The following is a 13,961-nucleotide window of genomic DNA, read 5'->3' on the forward strand; positions in this document are numbered from 1 at the left end:
GCTCTGTTTAACATGGTTGGGTGTCTACCCCACATCAAAGGGAGAATTCTGTTTAATCCAAGCAGCCGTATCAACTGGCACCTGGTCCTGTCACTCCCTGGAGTGGTGGCAACCCAGAGAGGCAAACTGGACTTTCCCCCAAAGCTCATTTGGGGAAAGAAAAGACGTTCAGGGAAGCCTAGGGCTGAGTGTCAAGTGGAAGACTTCTCGGCTGCCTTTGACGGGGAGGGGACTGCCCTGGAGCCTGGCGGGTCAGGGATGCAGGCCTGTGGGAAGGGGGCTCAGGACAGCGGCGCTGGGAAGCGACTTACCCTGCTCCGCAGCGCTGTGTGGGGGCAGGAAGTGGAGGACGAGAGCCAGCAGGCAGAGGGCCGAGGTTTGCCTCATCCTCCTCGACATCGTGGTGGCGGCGGCGCGGATAGCCCTGCCTGCTTTGCGCTCTTCGTGGAAGCCGGCAAAATGATTGCGAGGCAGGGAACCCCAGAAATAAAAACAGCCAAGAGACCTTTGACCTCTGAGATACTGAGGGTGCCGGGGGGTCAGTGTGGATAGGAGTTAATCTGACAGCTTCCCGTATGACGGGGGTGGGGGGGGGGTGCCATTACTCTGGGCCAAAGAGCAAAGGGAGCGGTTCGCTTTCCTGGCCAGGAGAGCGAGCGCATAGGTGTCCGGGTAGGTAATGAAATCTATCGCCCCGGTAGAGGGGTGGTGCGGCGGCGGCCGGCGAGAAGACAGGAGTCGCGCTCCTGGCCCTTCCACAGAGATGCACCATAGAGCCCAGATCCAAGCAAGAAAGAGGAGCATCCTGGATTTGGCCCTGGCCCCTGGCAGGAATAGCTCTCCATCATCCCTCCAGCTGTCCCTCTCCCTGTCCTATAGGTACCCCAGCAGGACATGGGGTTCGAGTCGTGAGACCCTGAGATGATCAGGACATCTTTAACATCCTGGTCACAGTTTCCCCACCTTCTCAGTCCCTCCCCCTGAAGCTCCCTTCTGCTCCCATTCCCCAGTCCATTTCCCCTCCGTTTCTACTCAGAAAAGGGCAGGTCTCCCATGGGTATCAACACAACATGGCAGATCAAGTTGCAGTAACACTAAGTACCTCCCCATGTATTAAGGCTGGGCAAGGTGACCTGGTATGGGGAGTAGGGTCCCAAAAGTCAGTAAAAGAGTCAGAGACAGTCCCTGGTCCCACTGTTAGGAGTCCCACAAGAAGACCAAGCTACACAACTGTCACATGTACACAGAGGGCCCAGGTCAGTCCCATGCAGGCTCCCTGGTTGTCTCTGTGACCCCTATGAGCCCAGGTTAGTTTATTCTGAGTTTTCTTGTGGTGTCCTCGACCCCTTTGGCTCCTACAATCCTTTCTCCCCATCTTCTGCAGGATTCCCCAGGCTTGGCCTAATGTGTGGCTGTGGGTCTGCATCTGCTTCCATCAGTTGCTGGATGACGCTTCTCTGGTGACAATTGGTCTAGGCACCAGTCTGCTCACAGGAGGTGGCCCGTTCAGGCTACGTATCCACTATTGCTAGGAGTCTTAGCTGGGGTCATCCTGGGAGAGATTCCCTTGTGCCAGGTTTCTACCTGACCCCGAAATGGCCCCCTTTCCAGCAGTCTCTTTCAGGACTCTCCCTCTCCATCCATCAAGAGTTCTTAAGTGTGTGAGTTCAGAGGTAAGCAAGGCCCTCTCGCCATCCCCGTGGCCCCCTGGAGTGGCCTTTTCCTCGTCTCCCTTGTGGAACCGAGAGCTCAGTCCTCGGCCTCTGGAGGTTCCCCTTGTTGCCCTTGGGCCTGAGACATTCTGTCTCCAAGGCCTGGCCCTGGGTTTGTCCATCCTCAGTGACCTCCGGCAGAGGTGGGCCCAGCCCTGCCCCAGTTGGAAGAGGCAAGTGTTCAGATGTTTAATCCTGGGGAGGTTGTTCTACCCAGAGGGGCACAAACATTTCCCTCCATTACTTCCAGATGCAACCCACCAGGTCCCCCTTTCCCCTCTACAACACACACACACACACACACACACACACACACACACATGCACACGCGCGCACGCGCGCACGCACACACACGCACACGGACATCAGGAAGAGAAGAAAACATTTTACTCTGCGTTGAAGAATTGCTTTATTGACAGGGAAATTCCAGAGCAGGGTGGTACCTATGCGCAAACAAAGATGCCAAGGTGCTCAGCGGCGTCTTGGGTTCCTGTGACATGGAGGTGACAGTGGGGAGGAGGAGGGGTCCGGCTCTCAGTCCTCGGCTCTGTGTCCTGTGGTTAGTCTCCTGGCAGTGACCCATGGGCCGGCTCCGACCACCTCAGATCAGTCACACGAAGCTTTGGGACCTGGTGTCAGCTTCGTCCTGACCAGCCAGGAGTCCCGTGGTGGGGACTCTGTTCCTCTCTGGTCTGAAGCTGGACGGGGCACGATGGGGTAGACCAGATGACCAGATGCTTCCGTTTCCACTAAGCTGTGGGTTTTACCACCTCGGGCCTCTGAAAGTTGAGCTAGGGGATGGGAGAGACAGATGAAGTGAGGAAGGGCTTGCGGGGGGGGGGGGGGGGGGGGGGGGGCTGGGGAGGGGGAGGGGGGAAACCCAGGAGGAGAGCGGGCAATCCCAAGGTGGGGGAAGCGCTCGGCTGTGTCACCTCGGCTTTGGGGTCCACACTCTGCAGGTTTGGCCGGAAGTGGCTGTACCCTTTCTCAAGGGTAAATTTGTCGTCTTTCAGATTCTGGCCTGTCGGGAACAGTGTGGTGTAAGGGGGAGGAACAGGGGAAGCTGGGGGCCCCAGCCATGGGCAGGTGGACTGTGTATGGGGTGGGGGTGGAGGGGGTCCAGGAAAACGGTGATAACCACTTCAACCTTTCAAATCCCCGATGGAGTCTCGGGGGACTTGACTTGAGCCTGGAAGCCGGTCTGGGTGATGCAGAGACGTCAGGGACGGCCTCCCTACCCACCCCGTACTATGTACCGTGGGTCACAAGTCATACCCATGCCTCGGAGTTATTGCCCCCCGGTGTGAGGCACAGCTGGGGTGGAGCCGGTGGCAGCCTCTTGAGTCACACACTACCCCCCTCACCTGCCCGGCCCTTAGCAACTGTGTCAACACAGCAGACAACCCGGGTTTTCGGGAAACTGTGGCTCTAGTATTCACCAGCAACACCTACTTCCTCTTCCCGAGTCCTGCAGCTCTTGACTGCTCAGGGACAGGGCCTGGGGTTTTTGTTTTCCCCTTAACGTCTTGGCCGTTCCTCAGTGGACATCTCAGAGCACTTCCTGTCATGGCTGCACTTCCAGGCGGCTGTCCCCTTTTCCTCTTTGCCGACCCCCCCCCCCCCATCATCCGCTCAGACTCGCGGTGCTATCTTCAGGCCCCAGAGCCCTCCCCTTCGGCCCGCCATCGGGTCCAGGGAGTCGGTGCGCCCCACAGACTTCTCTCTTGGATGCCCAGCTCCGTTAGCAGCCACCATAGTCCCGAGACTCCAGCTTCAGATGCTCTGCCCTCCCTGACACCCGCCCCAGCCTGCCAGCAACCCCAGCACCCCCCCCCCCAACTGCCTCATCTGGTCACCCCTCCACTTCTCACCCCCTGGGCCTAGGCATTCTGTCACCTTGTCCTCATCTCCCACTTTGTCCCCTCAGATCCACCTGAGTGACCCACTTAAAACTCGTCCGTAGACTTGGTGATATATGTACCTGTGGACTCAGCCGCTTGGCAGGCTGAGGCAGAAGGCTCGTGGGTTCGAAGCTAGCCTGGGCTACATAGTGAGACCCTGTTCCAGATAAACAAACACATACACAACACCACATACCCAGCTCTTTCTTTGATCAAAGCCTTCCAAGCCCTCTTTTTTTTTGGTGGGGGAGAGGGGGCATGTAAATCAGATAGCCTCAGACTCGCTATGTAACAAAAGATGACCTTGAACCTTTGGCTCTCCTGTGACCGCGTCCCTAATGCTGGGATTCCAGGTGTGTGGTACCATGCCTTTTCTTAGGTAGTGCCCCAACCTAAGAAGGGGCTCACTCAGGGACGGTTTCTAGGAGCAGGAAGCCAACCTCTTGAGGCACTGCTTGGAGATTCAGGCTTAAATTAGAAACCGTCAGTGAGCCCGAACCCCAGGCTGCGTCACAGCCGGCTAGGTGTTCCGGTCATGACCTGTGCACTGCTATCTCCTGGCACTCTGACACCCTTGTCCTGTGAGGCAGGAGATGACTCTGAGCCCACCCTGAATCACTAGGAAAAGGACGGCACAGAAGGGGTCATAAAAAACCTACGAAGCGGAAACTGTGGGTGTGGTGGGGCACACCTGTAATCCCGGCACTAGAGAGGCAGAATTAGGAGGAGCCTTGGGTTCAGGGCCAACCTATGCTACACTGTAGTTTGTTTGAGATCGCCCTGGGCAACACAGTGACAGCAAAGACCCATGAAGGGAAACCGAAGAGTTGACTCAGTTGGTAAAATGTTTGCCTCATAAATGCTTAGGACCTGAGTTTGATCCCCAGCATCCACATGAAAAGCTGAGCACAGTGATACACACTTATGACCCCAGCACTGGGGAAGCCACTGGGGGATCCCTGTGACTCTCCGGCCGGCCAGCCTGACCCAATCCATGAGCTCCAGGTTCCTGTGAGGGAGACCTTGTCCCCCAAAACAACTTGTATAGCTTCAAAAGAACAACACCTGAGACTGACCTCTGCATACATGTGCACGTGAGCGTGTGCATGAGTGTGTACATGTGCATACAGGCGTGTGCACACACATACACACACATACACACACACACACACAGAAGGTGGAAAGTCTAAGCCTGCTCAGGGGAAGACCTGGGCAGAGGCAGCCATGCTGATTGAAGAAGAAGTTCCATGGCATGGAATGGACAGAGGGAGACTCAGGCAGACACAGCACCAGGGGCCCCTGAGTTGCTCAGGAATCAGGGGAGATTAAGGACAAAGTGGGGGGTGGAGTGGGGATCCCTGGAGAGGGAGGGGGTCACTAATAGGTTATAGAAACAGTAGGTTTGGGGCTGGTATAGGTGGTGGGGAACGGAGCTTCCAGAGAGTGGTGTGATGTATACAGGAACATGGGGGTGGGGTGGGGGGATGCTCAGTGGGGGCCCTGGGGATTCAGGGGGAAGAAGCTGAAGAAGGACCAGAGATCAAGTTAGTGAGAGGTGGAAGGTGACCAGAGTCCCATCCAGGGACCCACATGATGGAAGGAAAGAACTGACTCCTGAAAGTTGTCTTCTGACCTCTGCCCACATACGATTACACATGTGTGCCCACTAAATAAATGTAGTTAAAAAAAAAAAAAAGACTGGCTGGGCGGTGGTGGCGCACGCCTTTAATCCCAGCACTCGGGAGGCAGAGGCAGGTGGATCTCTGTGAGTTCAAGGCCAGCCTGGTCTACAGAGCGAGATCCAGGACAGGCACAAAACTACACAGAAACCCTGTCTTGAAAAACAAAAACAAACAAAAAAAAAAAAAAAAAAAAAAAGAAGAAAAAATTGGGGGGTCAGTGAGAGGCCTGGATGGTGGGGAAGGAGAAGGGGACGAGGAACCGCAGACGAGCAAGGGGTTGATGCACTGAAACGCAGGGCCGGATGTGACATGAGCTTCATCAGGCCACAGCAAGGACTCACGCCACACCCTCATAGCCACGGAACCTTTTCCCGCCTCCACCTTCCCCCAGAACAGTTACCTTCCCAGACGCCTGTGCTCCGGAAGGTTCCAGGGACAGCGTCTCTCTGCCATGCTTGGGAGGGGTCATATTTTGACCTGCAAACAGTAGTCACGAGTGAGCAGCTGCGTGTGAGAGGAGGAGGTGGGAACCCAGCAGACCCAGACCCTGAGCGGGGACGGCCACGTCTGTCCTTCCAAGTAACGGCCGTGAGCAGTGACGGCTAGCACCCCTGGCCTCTGCGTCTCCAAACGTCCCTCAGTTCCCTAGTGGGCCTCAGTCTCCTCGGCTATGAAATGGGGGCATTGCAGCAGCCCCTCCTGCCCACTTCTGGCCCAGATGTTCTAGCGACTGTTTCTTGGCAATTCTTAGACCGTGCATCTCACCCCATCTGGCTCAGTCCCAGCTTCCTTGTTATTCTCTAAGGCAGCCCAGATAATAAAATATAATTGTATTGTATAATCTAACTTCAGTGCTTAAGTTTCTGTTTCCATTTCTCACTCAAAGGAGACTCCCTTGCCCTATCAGATAAAAAAGTCACCCTTAGTGATGCTAAGGGATGGGTGGGGTTAGACAGACACCTTGTTTGACCTCAGTGACTTCTTCACTGCCAGACTGGAAACGAGGGAATTGTAGAACATTAAGCCACCATCTCTGGGTGGAGTGTCCTCACCCCCCAAATGGGTCCCCTCTCTGTGTGACTGTGGTTGCTGGGCTCACAAGCTCACCTGCGCAGTTCTTTCTGAGACCGGCCAAGGAAGACAGCCAAGACAACCACAAGGACCAGCAGGACTGCCAGCACGGTGCCCACAAGTCCATACACGAGTCTCTTGCTGGTTCTAGACTGGCAAGTCTCCCCCCAGTACCAGTGGGTGTCTGTGTTGGGGCACCTGGAGATACACACATACACAGGCTCAGGCTAGGTCCCTGAAATCAGGTCTCCCGAAGGGAAATTACCCCAAACCCACGGACCTCTACTAAAGGTGTGTGTGTGTGTGTGTGTGTGTGTGTGTGTGTGTGTGTGTGTGTTTGGGGGAGTCAGGGTCCCTGACTCTGTAAGATGTGGGAGAGGGGAAACTCAGGATGACCAGATCTCAGAGGGACTCCAGGGACCTGAGTGTCTCGTCCTTGCTTGCCCATCTAATCTGAAAGCAGCGGGCACTTGAATGGGCTTCTTATCGTGTTTCCTATTTTGTACGTTAATTTATGATCTTGGAAACTAGCGAGTCCAGGTCGCAGCTAGAAGCTTTCACGGCTGAAATGTCGTTGTAAGAGAGGATAGGTCAGGTCAAGTTGTGAGAGGAAGACTGGTTCAAGATGGAGGCCAGCCTGGGCTACACAGTGAGTTCCAGCCCAACCTGGGCTACAGAGACCCAGTTTGAAAAAAAAAAAATGAAGAAAAGGGAGGGGAGAGGGAGGAAAGGAGGAAGCAAATAGAATAAAGTAAAAAAAAAAAAAAAACCTATGTAATACATAGAAATTTCCAGAATAAAGTGAAAAAAGAAAAAGGGGAGGGGAGGGCAGGGCAGGGGAGGGGAGGGGAGGGGCAGGGGAGGGGAGGGGGAGGGGCAGGGGAGGGGAGGGGGAGGGGCGGGAATAAAGAAGAGACTGTGAGGAAAAGCAGGGAGAAGGAATAAGTGAATAGATGGAAGAAATAGAGGAAGATGAGGCCAATAACTTGAGCCTCCTCAGAGAAGCCCTGGCTGGACTGCAGAATGCCCAGATCGAGACCACGCGGCCACCCATCACTCTCATGGAGGCAGAGGGGAGAGGGATGTGGAAGACGGCGGCGGAGATGCCTTGCAAGCATCTCCACTCAGATACAGTGGTTGTGTTATTTTCCCACGCCATCCACCCACCTAGCCACTCAGGAGCAAGCAGCATGAGACACTGGGGTGGGGTGGGCCCAGAACAGGTATGTGACCCACAGGGCGTCGTGATTCCACCCCTGGGGGACCGTGGGCGGGGGCGCCCTCCCGTCGGGAGGCGGTGCGGGGAGGAGGAGGAGGTAGGCGCTCACACGCAGTGGGGTCCCGAGCGCAGCAGCTGGCACCGGCCCAGGTTGCAGTTGAGCTGCGACTTTGTGCCCTGAGTGCAGTTGTTCACGCAGGTCAGCCTTCCCTCCAGGACCTCCGGGTAGAAGTACTGTCTGAAGTCCTCGGCAGCCTCCCGGGTGCAAAGCTCTGTAGGGTGAGGAAGGGCAGCGGGAGTCAGCACCGCTGGGACGCTCTCTGGATCCCTGTTTGCCATCCACGCCCCTGCCCGGGCTGCACGGGAATGCTCACCGGCAGGGTTGAAACTGAGTCTCAGCGCCTCCACGTCCACAGTGGTGAAGTTACCATTGTAGCACAGTTTGCTGCCTGCCCGCGACAAAGGGGGGACAAAAACAAAATGAAAACCATAAAGGCTGCTTTCCGCCTCTCTGTCAACAGTCAGGCCTCCCCTTTCTCCCGCCCAGGCTCCTCCCCTTTCTCCTTCCTCTTCCCCTTCTCCTCTTCCTCCTCTCCCTCCTCCACTTGATTCTCACTTTTCCACCCCTGCTCTTTCCCCCTCTTCCTCCTCCTCTTCCTCATTTTTTGTCCTCTCTCCCCCAACTCCCCTCCTCCTCCTTCCTCCCCCTCTTCTTTTCCCCTCCTTCCCCTTCCTTCATCGGCTTCCTCCTCTCCCTCCCTCCCCACCTCCTTCCACCTCCCCTTCTGACAGAGCCAGTGTTAGAGCTCCAGATGCGCAGCCGTACCTGTGAGCAGGTTCGCATGGGGACATGGGGGGTGACAACTGCAGCCTGGGACTGAACAGGGTGCCAGGGAGCAGGATGGAGCCAGGGGAGGCACTGGGGGATCGCTTTGCTTTGTTCTGGGTTTTTTTTTTTTTTTAAGATTTATTTGTGTATTTATTTATTTATCTATTATTTTTGTTTGTTGTTTTCTGAGACAGGGTTTCTCTGTGTAACAGTCCTGGCTGTCCTGGAACTCAATTTGTAGACCAGATTGGCTTTGAGCTCACAGAGATCCACCTCCCTTTGCCTTCTGAGTGCTGGGATTAAAGGCGTGTGCCACCACTGCCTCGCAAAAGGTTGTGTGTGCCAGTTACCTTGGGTTTTGTTTTGTTTTGTTGGAGTTTTTGTTTTGTTTTGTTTCCAGAGCTGAGGACCAAACCCAGGGCCTTGCACTTGCTAGGCAAGCACTCTATCACTGAGCTAAATCCCTAATCCCTTAAGATTTATTTTATTTTCACTTATCCCTTGTGTGTGTGTGTGTGTGTGTGTGTGTGTGTGTGTGTGTGTGTGTGTGTTCATATGTGTGAGGGGGATGGCTGTGGAGACCAGAAGAGGGTATTGGATCTTCTGGAGCTGGAGTTACAGGCATGGGTGCTGGGAACCGAACTCAGGTCCTCTGCAAGAGCAGCAAGTGCTCTCAACTTCAGAACGGTCTCTCCAGCCTCCCCTGACTTTTGCTGAAAAGCCTGGAGTTCACTGTGGAGCCCAGACTAACTCTGAACTCATGACAATCCTCCTGCCTTAGCTTCCTTAGTGCTGAGATTGCAGGTGTGAGCTACCACACGGGGCTGGTTTCTAGATCCCTATGGTGGGGACTCTGGTGTCCCAAATAAGAGAGAGAGAGAGAGAGAGAGAGAGAGAGAGAGAGAGAGAGAGAGAGAGAGAGAGAAGAGGAAGTAGAGACCCAGGTGTGGTGGAATATTAGTTTAAGATGTGTTACATTCGTTTATGCTATGATGCAAAGATGTGTTGCATTACTTTATGTTGCATTTGTTTAACTCTGTGAAGCTGTGTTACTTTGCCTGCCTAAAACACCTGATTGGTCTAATAAAAGGCTGAATGGCCAATAGATAGGCAGAAGAAAGGATAGGCAGGGCTGCCAGGCAGAGAGAATAAATAAGAGGAGAAATCTAGGCTCGAGAGAAAGGAAAAGTGAGAAAAGGAGGAGAGGAGGACACCAGGGGCCAGCCACCCAGCCAGCCACTGGGAGAAAGAAGGAAAGAAAGATGTATAGAATAAAGGAGGGTAAAAAGCCCAGAGGCAAAACATAGCTAAAGAGAAATAGAATAATTTAAGTTAGAAAAGATAGCTGGAAACAAGCCAAGCTAAGGCCGGGCATTCACAAGTAAGAATAAGTCTCTGGGTATTTTTTTGGGAGCTGGGTGGCAGGCCCCCAAAGAGTTAAAAATAAGCCATCTACACCCGGGCTTCCTTCCCACCAATGCCACGGGGTTTCGGAAGGACTTACGTTGGCACAGGAAAGGGTCAGTGTCGATTGCTCTGGTCTCATTGATGATCTTGTCCTTCACGATCCTCGTGAGGTTTCTGAACAGCGCCTGATACTCCGGGGTGTAGTTGGCCACTAGAACGACGTCGCTTTCCACCACGATGCTGCCATTGCTGCGAACGGGGAGAGACGTCAACATTTCCTCCATGTCACCCACACCCAGCAGGGGAGACGGAAGCAGCGAGATGGGAGATGGGGAGGCAAGGCAACCGTGTGACGCCTGGGTCGGAAAGAGGAGGATCCCTGTAGGGTGTGATGGCGCACACCTGGAGTGCCGGTGTTTGGAAGGCTGAGGCAGGAGAATCAAACATTCAAGGCCAACCTGGGCTATGTAGTGAGTGAGACCCTATGTTCCAAAAATCCAAAAGAAGGAAAAGGGTGGAGGGAGGAGGAGATGAAGAGAGGAGGGAAGAAAAGGAAGGAAGGAAAAAACTGAGGACCCCCACCCTGGGGTAGCTTACAGATTCCAAGGAGCCAGTTGAGTAAGACAACTCAAGATGGGTAAATCTCAGTGTTTGTCACAAAAGTTAAAGGATGAAATTTATCTCTAAAAACAGAGGCTTGGGTCGTCAGGATGGCTCTGTGGGTAAAGGCCTGAGATCAGTTCCGGGGTCCACACGGCAGGAGAGCTACAACTCCAGCCAGTTATCCAGTGACCTCCATTCCTCCGTGTGTACACAGTGGCTCAAGCACACATGTGTTGCACACACACCACACACACACACATACACACACACACACAAACACACACACACACACACACACTAAGGCAATAAAAATTAAACAGAGAGACTCTTGGGTGAAGATGTGTCGCTGGGGATGGAACATGGAGGCAAGAAAGATGGCGGCGCCTCGAGAAGCTAAAAGCGGGTGAATGTGGTGGCTGAGAACTATGGTCTCAGTGCTGGGAGAGGGAGAGGGAAGGAGAAGAGGAGGGAGATGAGAGCGGAGGAGAAGAGGAAGAGAGGGAGGAGGAAGAGGGCAATGAAAGAGGAGATGAGGAGGAGAAAGAGATGATGAGTTTCTATTGAAAATTGGGACCCTACCCTTGACGCCCTAAGTGGCCAGTGATGCTGCTGAGGGAGTGATTCTGAGACAGAGGAAGTCATCTGCCACCGCCAGAAGCCGCACCCCTCCTCCTCCTCCTCTTTGTATTCCTCACCCCAGCGCAGGCACCCCACGCCTCAGCAGCTCAGAAGTCTCTTCTTTCTCTCCACAGACCCTCATGGGCTGATGGGGAGATCTTATCTCTCAAGCCCGTTCCCACGGGACCCTTTCTCTGGCACACTCCCTCTCTAGTCAACACCATCGCCTCCAATGCAGACTTCCGCCCACCTCTCTCTACCCCGCTGCGTCTGGGCAGCGATCTGCCCTGCAAGTCAGATCCCGTCCCTTGCGGGCCAGCAGCTGATACGGACAGTCTCATTGATTGGCATGAGTCATTTCTCAACCTCTGCTGCCACTATTGAGTGCACTTCCGAGTTTCTAGAACTCACCCCTCACCCCACCACCACTCTGGGCTCCCCTCAGTGTTTCCCCCCTGTAACTCTTCCCCTCACCCTTCCCTACTTCGATATGAACCCTCCTCCTTAAAACATCGCCCAGGAAGAATTCTCTACAGATGACCACACTTGCCTCCGGGGTCTTCCTCTTGACACACTGCAGTTCCTTATCACAGCTCACCAGCATGCACACTGCGGTCTTGGTGGCCCCTGTGCTCTGCCATTCTGTGCTCCAGGGCTACTGTGGCCCAAGCATCTAACACAATTTGTTTGTTTTGAATTTCTTGTTTTGTTGAAGTGGGGTTTCTTTCCACAGCCTAGGTTAGACTAGAACTCACTGTGTAGCCCAGGCTGGCCTTGAACTTCTGATCTTTCTGTCTTAAGCTTCCAAGCACTAGTATTACAATTGGGTGGCACTCAGCTAGGGTTGCCTTCTAATAAAAATGTGCTGAATGAAAAAAATGAGTGAATATAAAAGTGAATGAGTAGGTGAATAAATGAACTAATGGCGAAGGAGTAAACATGATAAAGGATGAAAATGAATAAGCATAAACAAATACGATGAACAAATGAAAGAACAAATTATGAATGGACATATGCTGAATGAGTAACTGTCATCAGCAAATGAACAACGATGATAGAACTGACATGAACAAATGAATAACCATAATGAACAAATGAATGAGCAAGTGGGGAATGAATGAGTGAATGGACAAATGGTGAGTGAATGAGTAACCATGGTGATGAAGAAATGGATCAACGATAAATGTATGAGTGCACGGCAAGTTTTATGAATGAGTGAATGAACAAATTATGAATGGATAACTGTGATAAACAATGAATGAGTCAGGACTCTTGGGTGTTGCTTCAGGGCTGGAGTTCCCCATCCCAGACAGATGTGGATAGCCTAACCTCAGGGCAGGAGGAAGCAGCCGGGAGAGAAAGGGGTACCCCCCCCCCACACTCACTACAATCCTCTAATGGTCACATCTCTGTACTCGGGAAGGTCATCGCCCCCGTAAACTTTATCCATCTGGAAAAAAAAATCAGAGATCATACAGAGCTGGAGTATGGCCCATCTTGGACAGCTCCAGGCTGGTGTGGGTGGAGCCTGTAGGAAGGAGAAAGGAAATGGGCGGTAGAGCTCCCTGGATGGGGTCTGAGTGGGTAGGGCTCAAGGGTGGATGCTCTGAGAGGTCTCCTCCTCAGAACTCATAAGACAGGAACTGTGACAGGCGTCTGTAGCCCTTGCTTGACTGGGTGTCACTGCTCCCACCTGGCTCAGGAAGAGATCTCTGAAGTCCTTGTAGGCCTGGGAGGATTTGTTCCTCAGGTCAGCTGTGAAGTTCCGATGAATCACTTTTACAATCACGGTCACTGTGGCGTTGATAACATTCGGGATTTCTGTGGGACCAGGGAACACCGTGCGTGAGACAGCCACCCTCGGACCTGTGGGAGTGTCTCTGGGGTAGGTAACTTTTTCTGCCTGTTGGTGTCATGGAGGGGAAAGAAATAAGTAGAAAAGAGGATAGAAGAAACTCAAGAGTCAGCTGAGGACGGATGAGACGTGTGTGTGTGTGTGTGTGTGTGTGTGTGTGTGTGTGTGTGTGTGTGTGTGTGTGTTCATACATGTTCAGGCTTGTGTGGGCGTGCACATGTATGGAGTTCAGACATCCATGTTGCATATCTTCTTCTCTCTCTCCACCTTAGCGTTCGAGACAGGGTCTCTCACTGGATGTGGAGCTCACCAATCTGGCTACACTAGTTGGTCAGTGTGCCCCAGGGATCTGCATGTCTCCTCCCCGGGGATGAGGTTACAGGTGTGCAGCACTATGCAGTTTTACATTCGTTCTGGGGATCCAAACTCAGGCCTCCACACATGCACTGTGAGTACTTTACTGATGGAACTGTCTCCCCAGCCCCCAGCCCCTGTCTCTTGAGATCACAGAGAGCTAATGGCCAGATGCAGACCCAGGGAGTTAGGTGGAAGGCTTCCCAAAGGGTTGGGATAGAAACTCCTGACCAGAGTGGGAGGAGAGCCAGGAAAGGTGGCCCTGAAGTTAGAGGCAGGAGGACCAGAACAAGAATAACATCACCTTCTCTCCCTGCAGTGAAGCCATGGGAATGGTTGGTTAACCATTCCAATATGGCCACCTCACCTTAAGTGTCAAGGGGCCCAGGGAGGGCTGCAGGTCTCAGAGGGTCATTACCTACTGGGAAGGAGTACAGGATGGAGTCGCAGAGCTGGCCGGTGTAGCCCGGTTTGCATTCACACGCTCGGCCATTCCACTTCCCATTCTTGCAGTCCTCTGGGAAGTGAGAGAATTTAAAAAGACCATTGAGAAAGCTCCAGGGACAAACACACTGACTCCCACCCAGGTGTCAGCAGAGCCCTGAACTTGATTGACAAGGGACCAGCTGATGGCACAACACTCAAGAACCTTTTATTCCACCTTACTCCAGGGACCAGAGGAGAAAGGATGAGGCAGAAATGGGTTTAAG

The 13,961-nt window shown here is 53.4% G+C and overlaps 1 protein-coding gene across 2 annotated transcripts in view; it reads right to left on the bottom strand.

The window, feature by feature from the left end:
- Window positions 1-2,100: 2,100 nt before the first annotated feature.
- Window positions 2,101-13,961, bottom strand: part of Muc12 (mucin 12, cell surface associated) — a 39,378-nt gene continuing 27,517 nt past the window's right edge. For both annotated transcript variants that reach the window (XM_076560843.1, XM_076560841.1), the window contains exons 3-12: window positions 13,670-13,768; window positions 12,736-12,863; window positions 12,428-12,492; window positions 9,919-10,070; window positions 7,960-8,034; window positions 7,695-7,857; window positions 6,403-6,564; window positions 5,696-5,772; window positions 2,645-2,733; window positions 2,101-2,503 (exon numbers count right to left, since the gene is read on the bottom strand). In XM_076560843.1, coding sequence (XP_076416958.1) covers window positions 2,462-2,503; window positions 2,645-2,733; window positions 5,696-5,772; window positions 6,403-6,564; window positions 7,695-7,857; window positions 7,960-8,034; window positions 9,919-10,070; window positions 12,428-12,492; window positions 12,736-12,863; window positions 13,670-13,768 — 1,052 coding nt within the window. In that variant the 3' untranslated portion in view covers window positions 2,101-2,461. The remainder of the gene's footprint in view (window positions 2,504-2,644; window positions 2,734-5,695; window positions 5,773-6,402; window positions 6,565-7,694; window positions 7,858-7,959; window positions 8,035-9,918; window positions 10,071-12,427; window positions 12,493-12,735; window positions 12,864-13,669; window positions 13,769-13,961) is intronic.

The sequence above is a fragment of the Peromyscus maniculatus genome, chromosome 23 (genome assembly GCF_049852395.1).
Source record: "Peromyscus maniculatus bairdii isolate BWxNUB_F1_BW_parent chromosome 23, HU_Pman_BW_mat_3.1, whole genome shotgun sequence".
Classification (NCBI taxonomy): domain Eukaryota; kingdom Metazoa; phylum Chordata; class Mammalia; order Rodentia; family Cricetidae; genus Peromyscus; species Peromyscus maniculatus.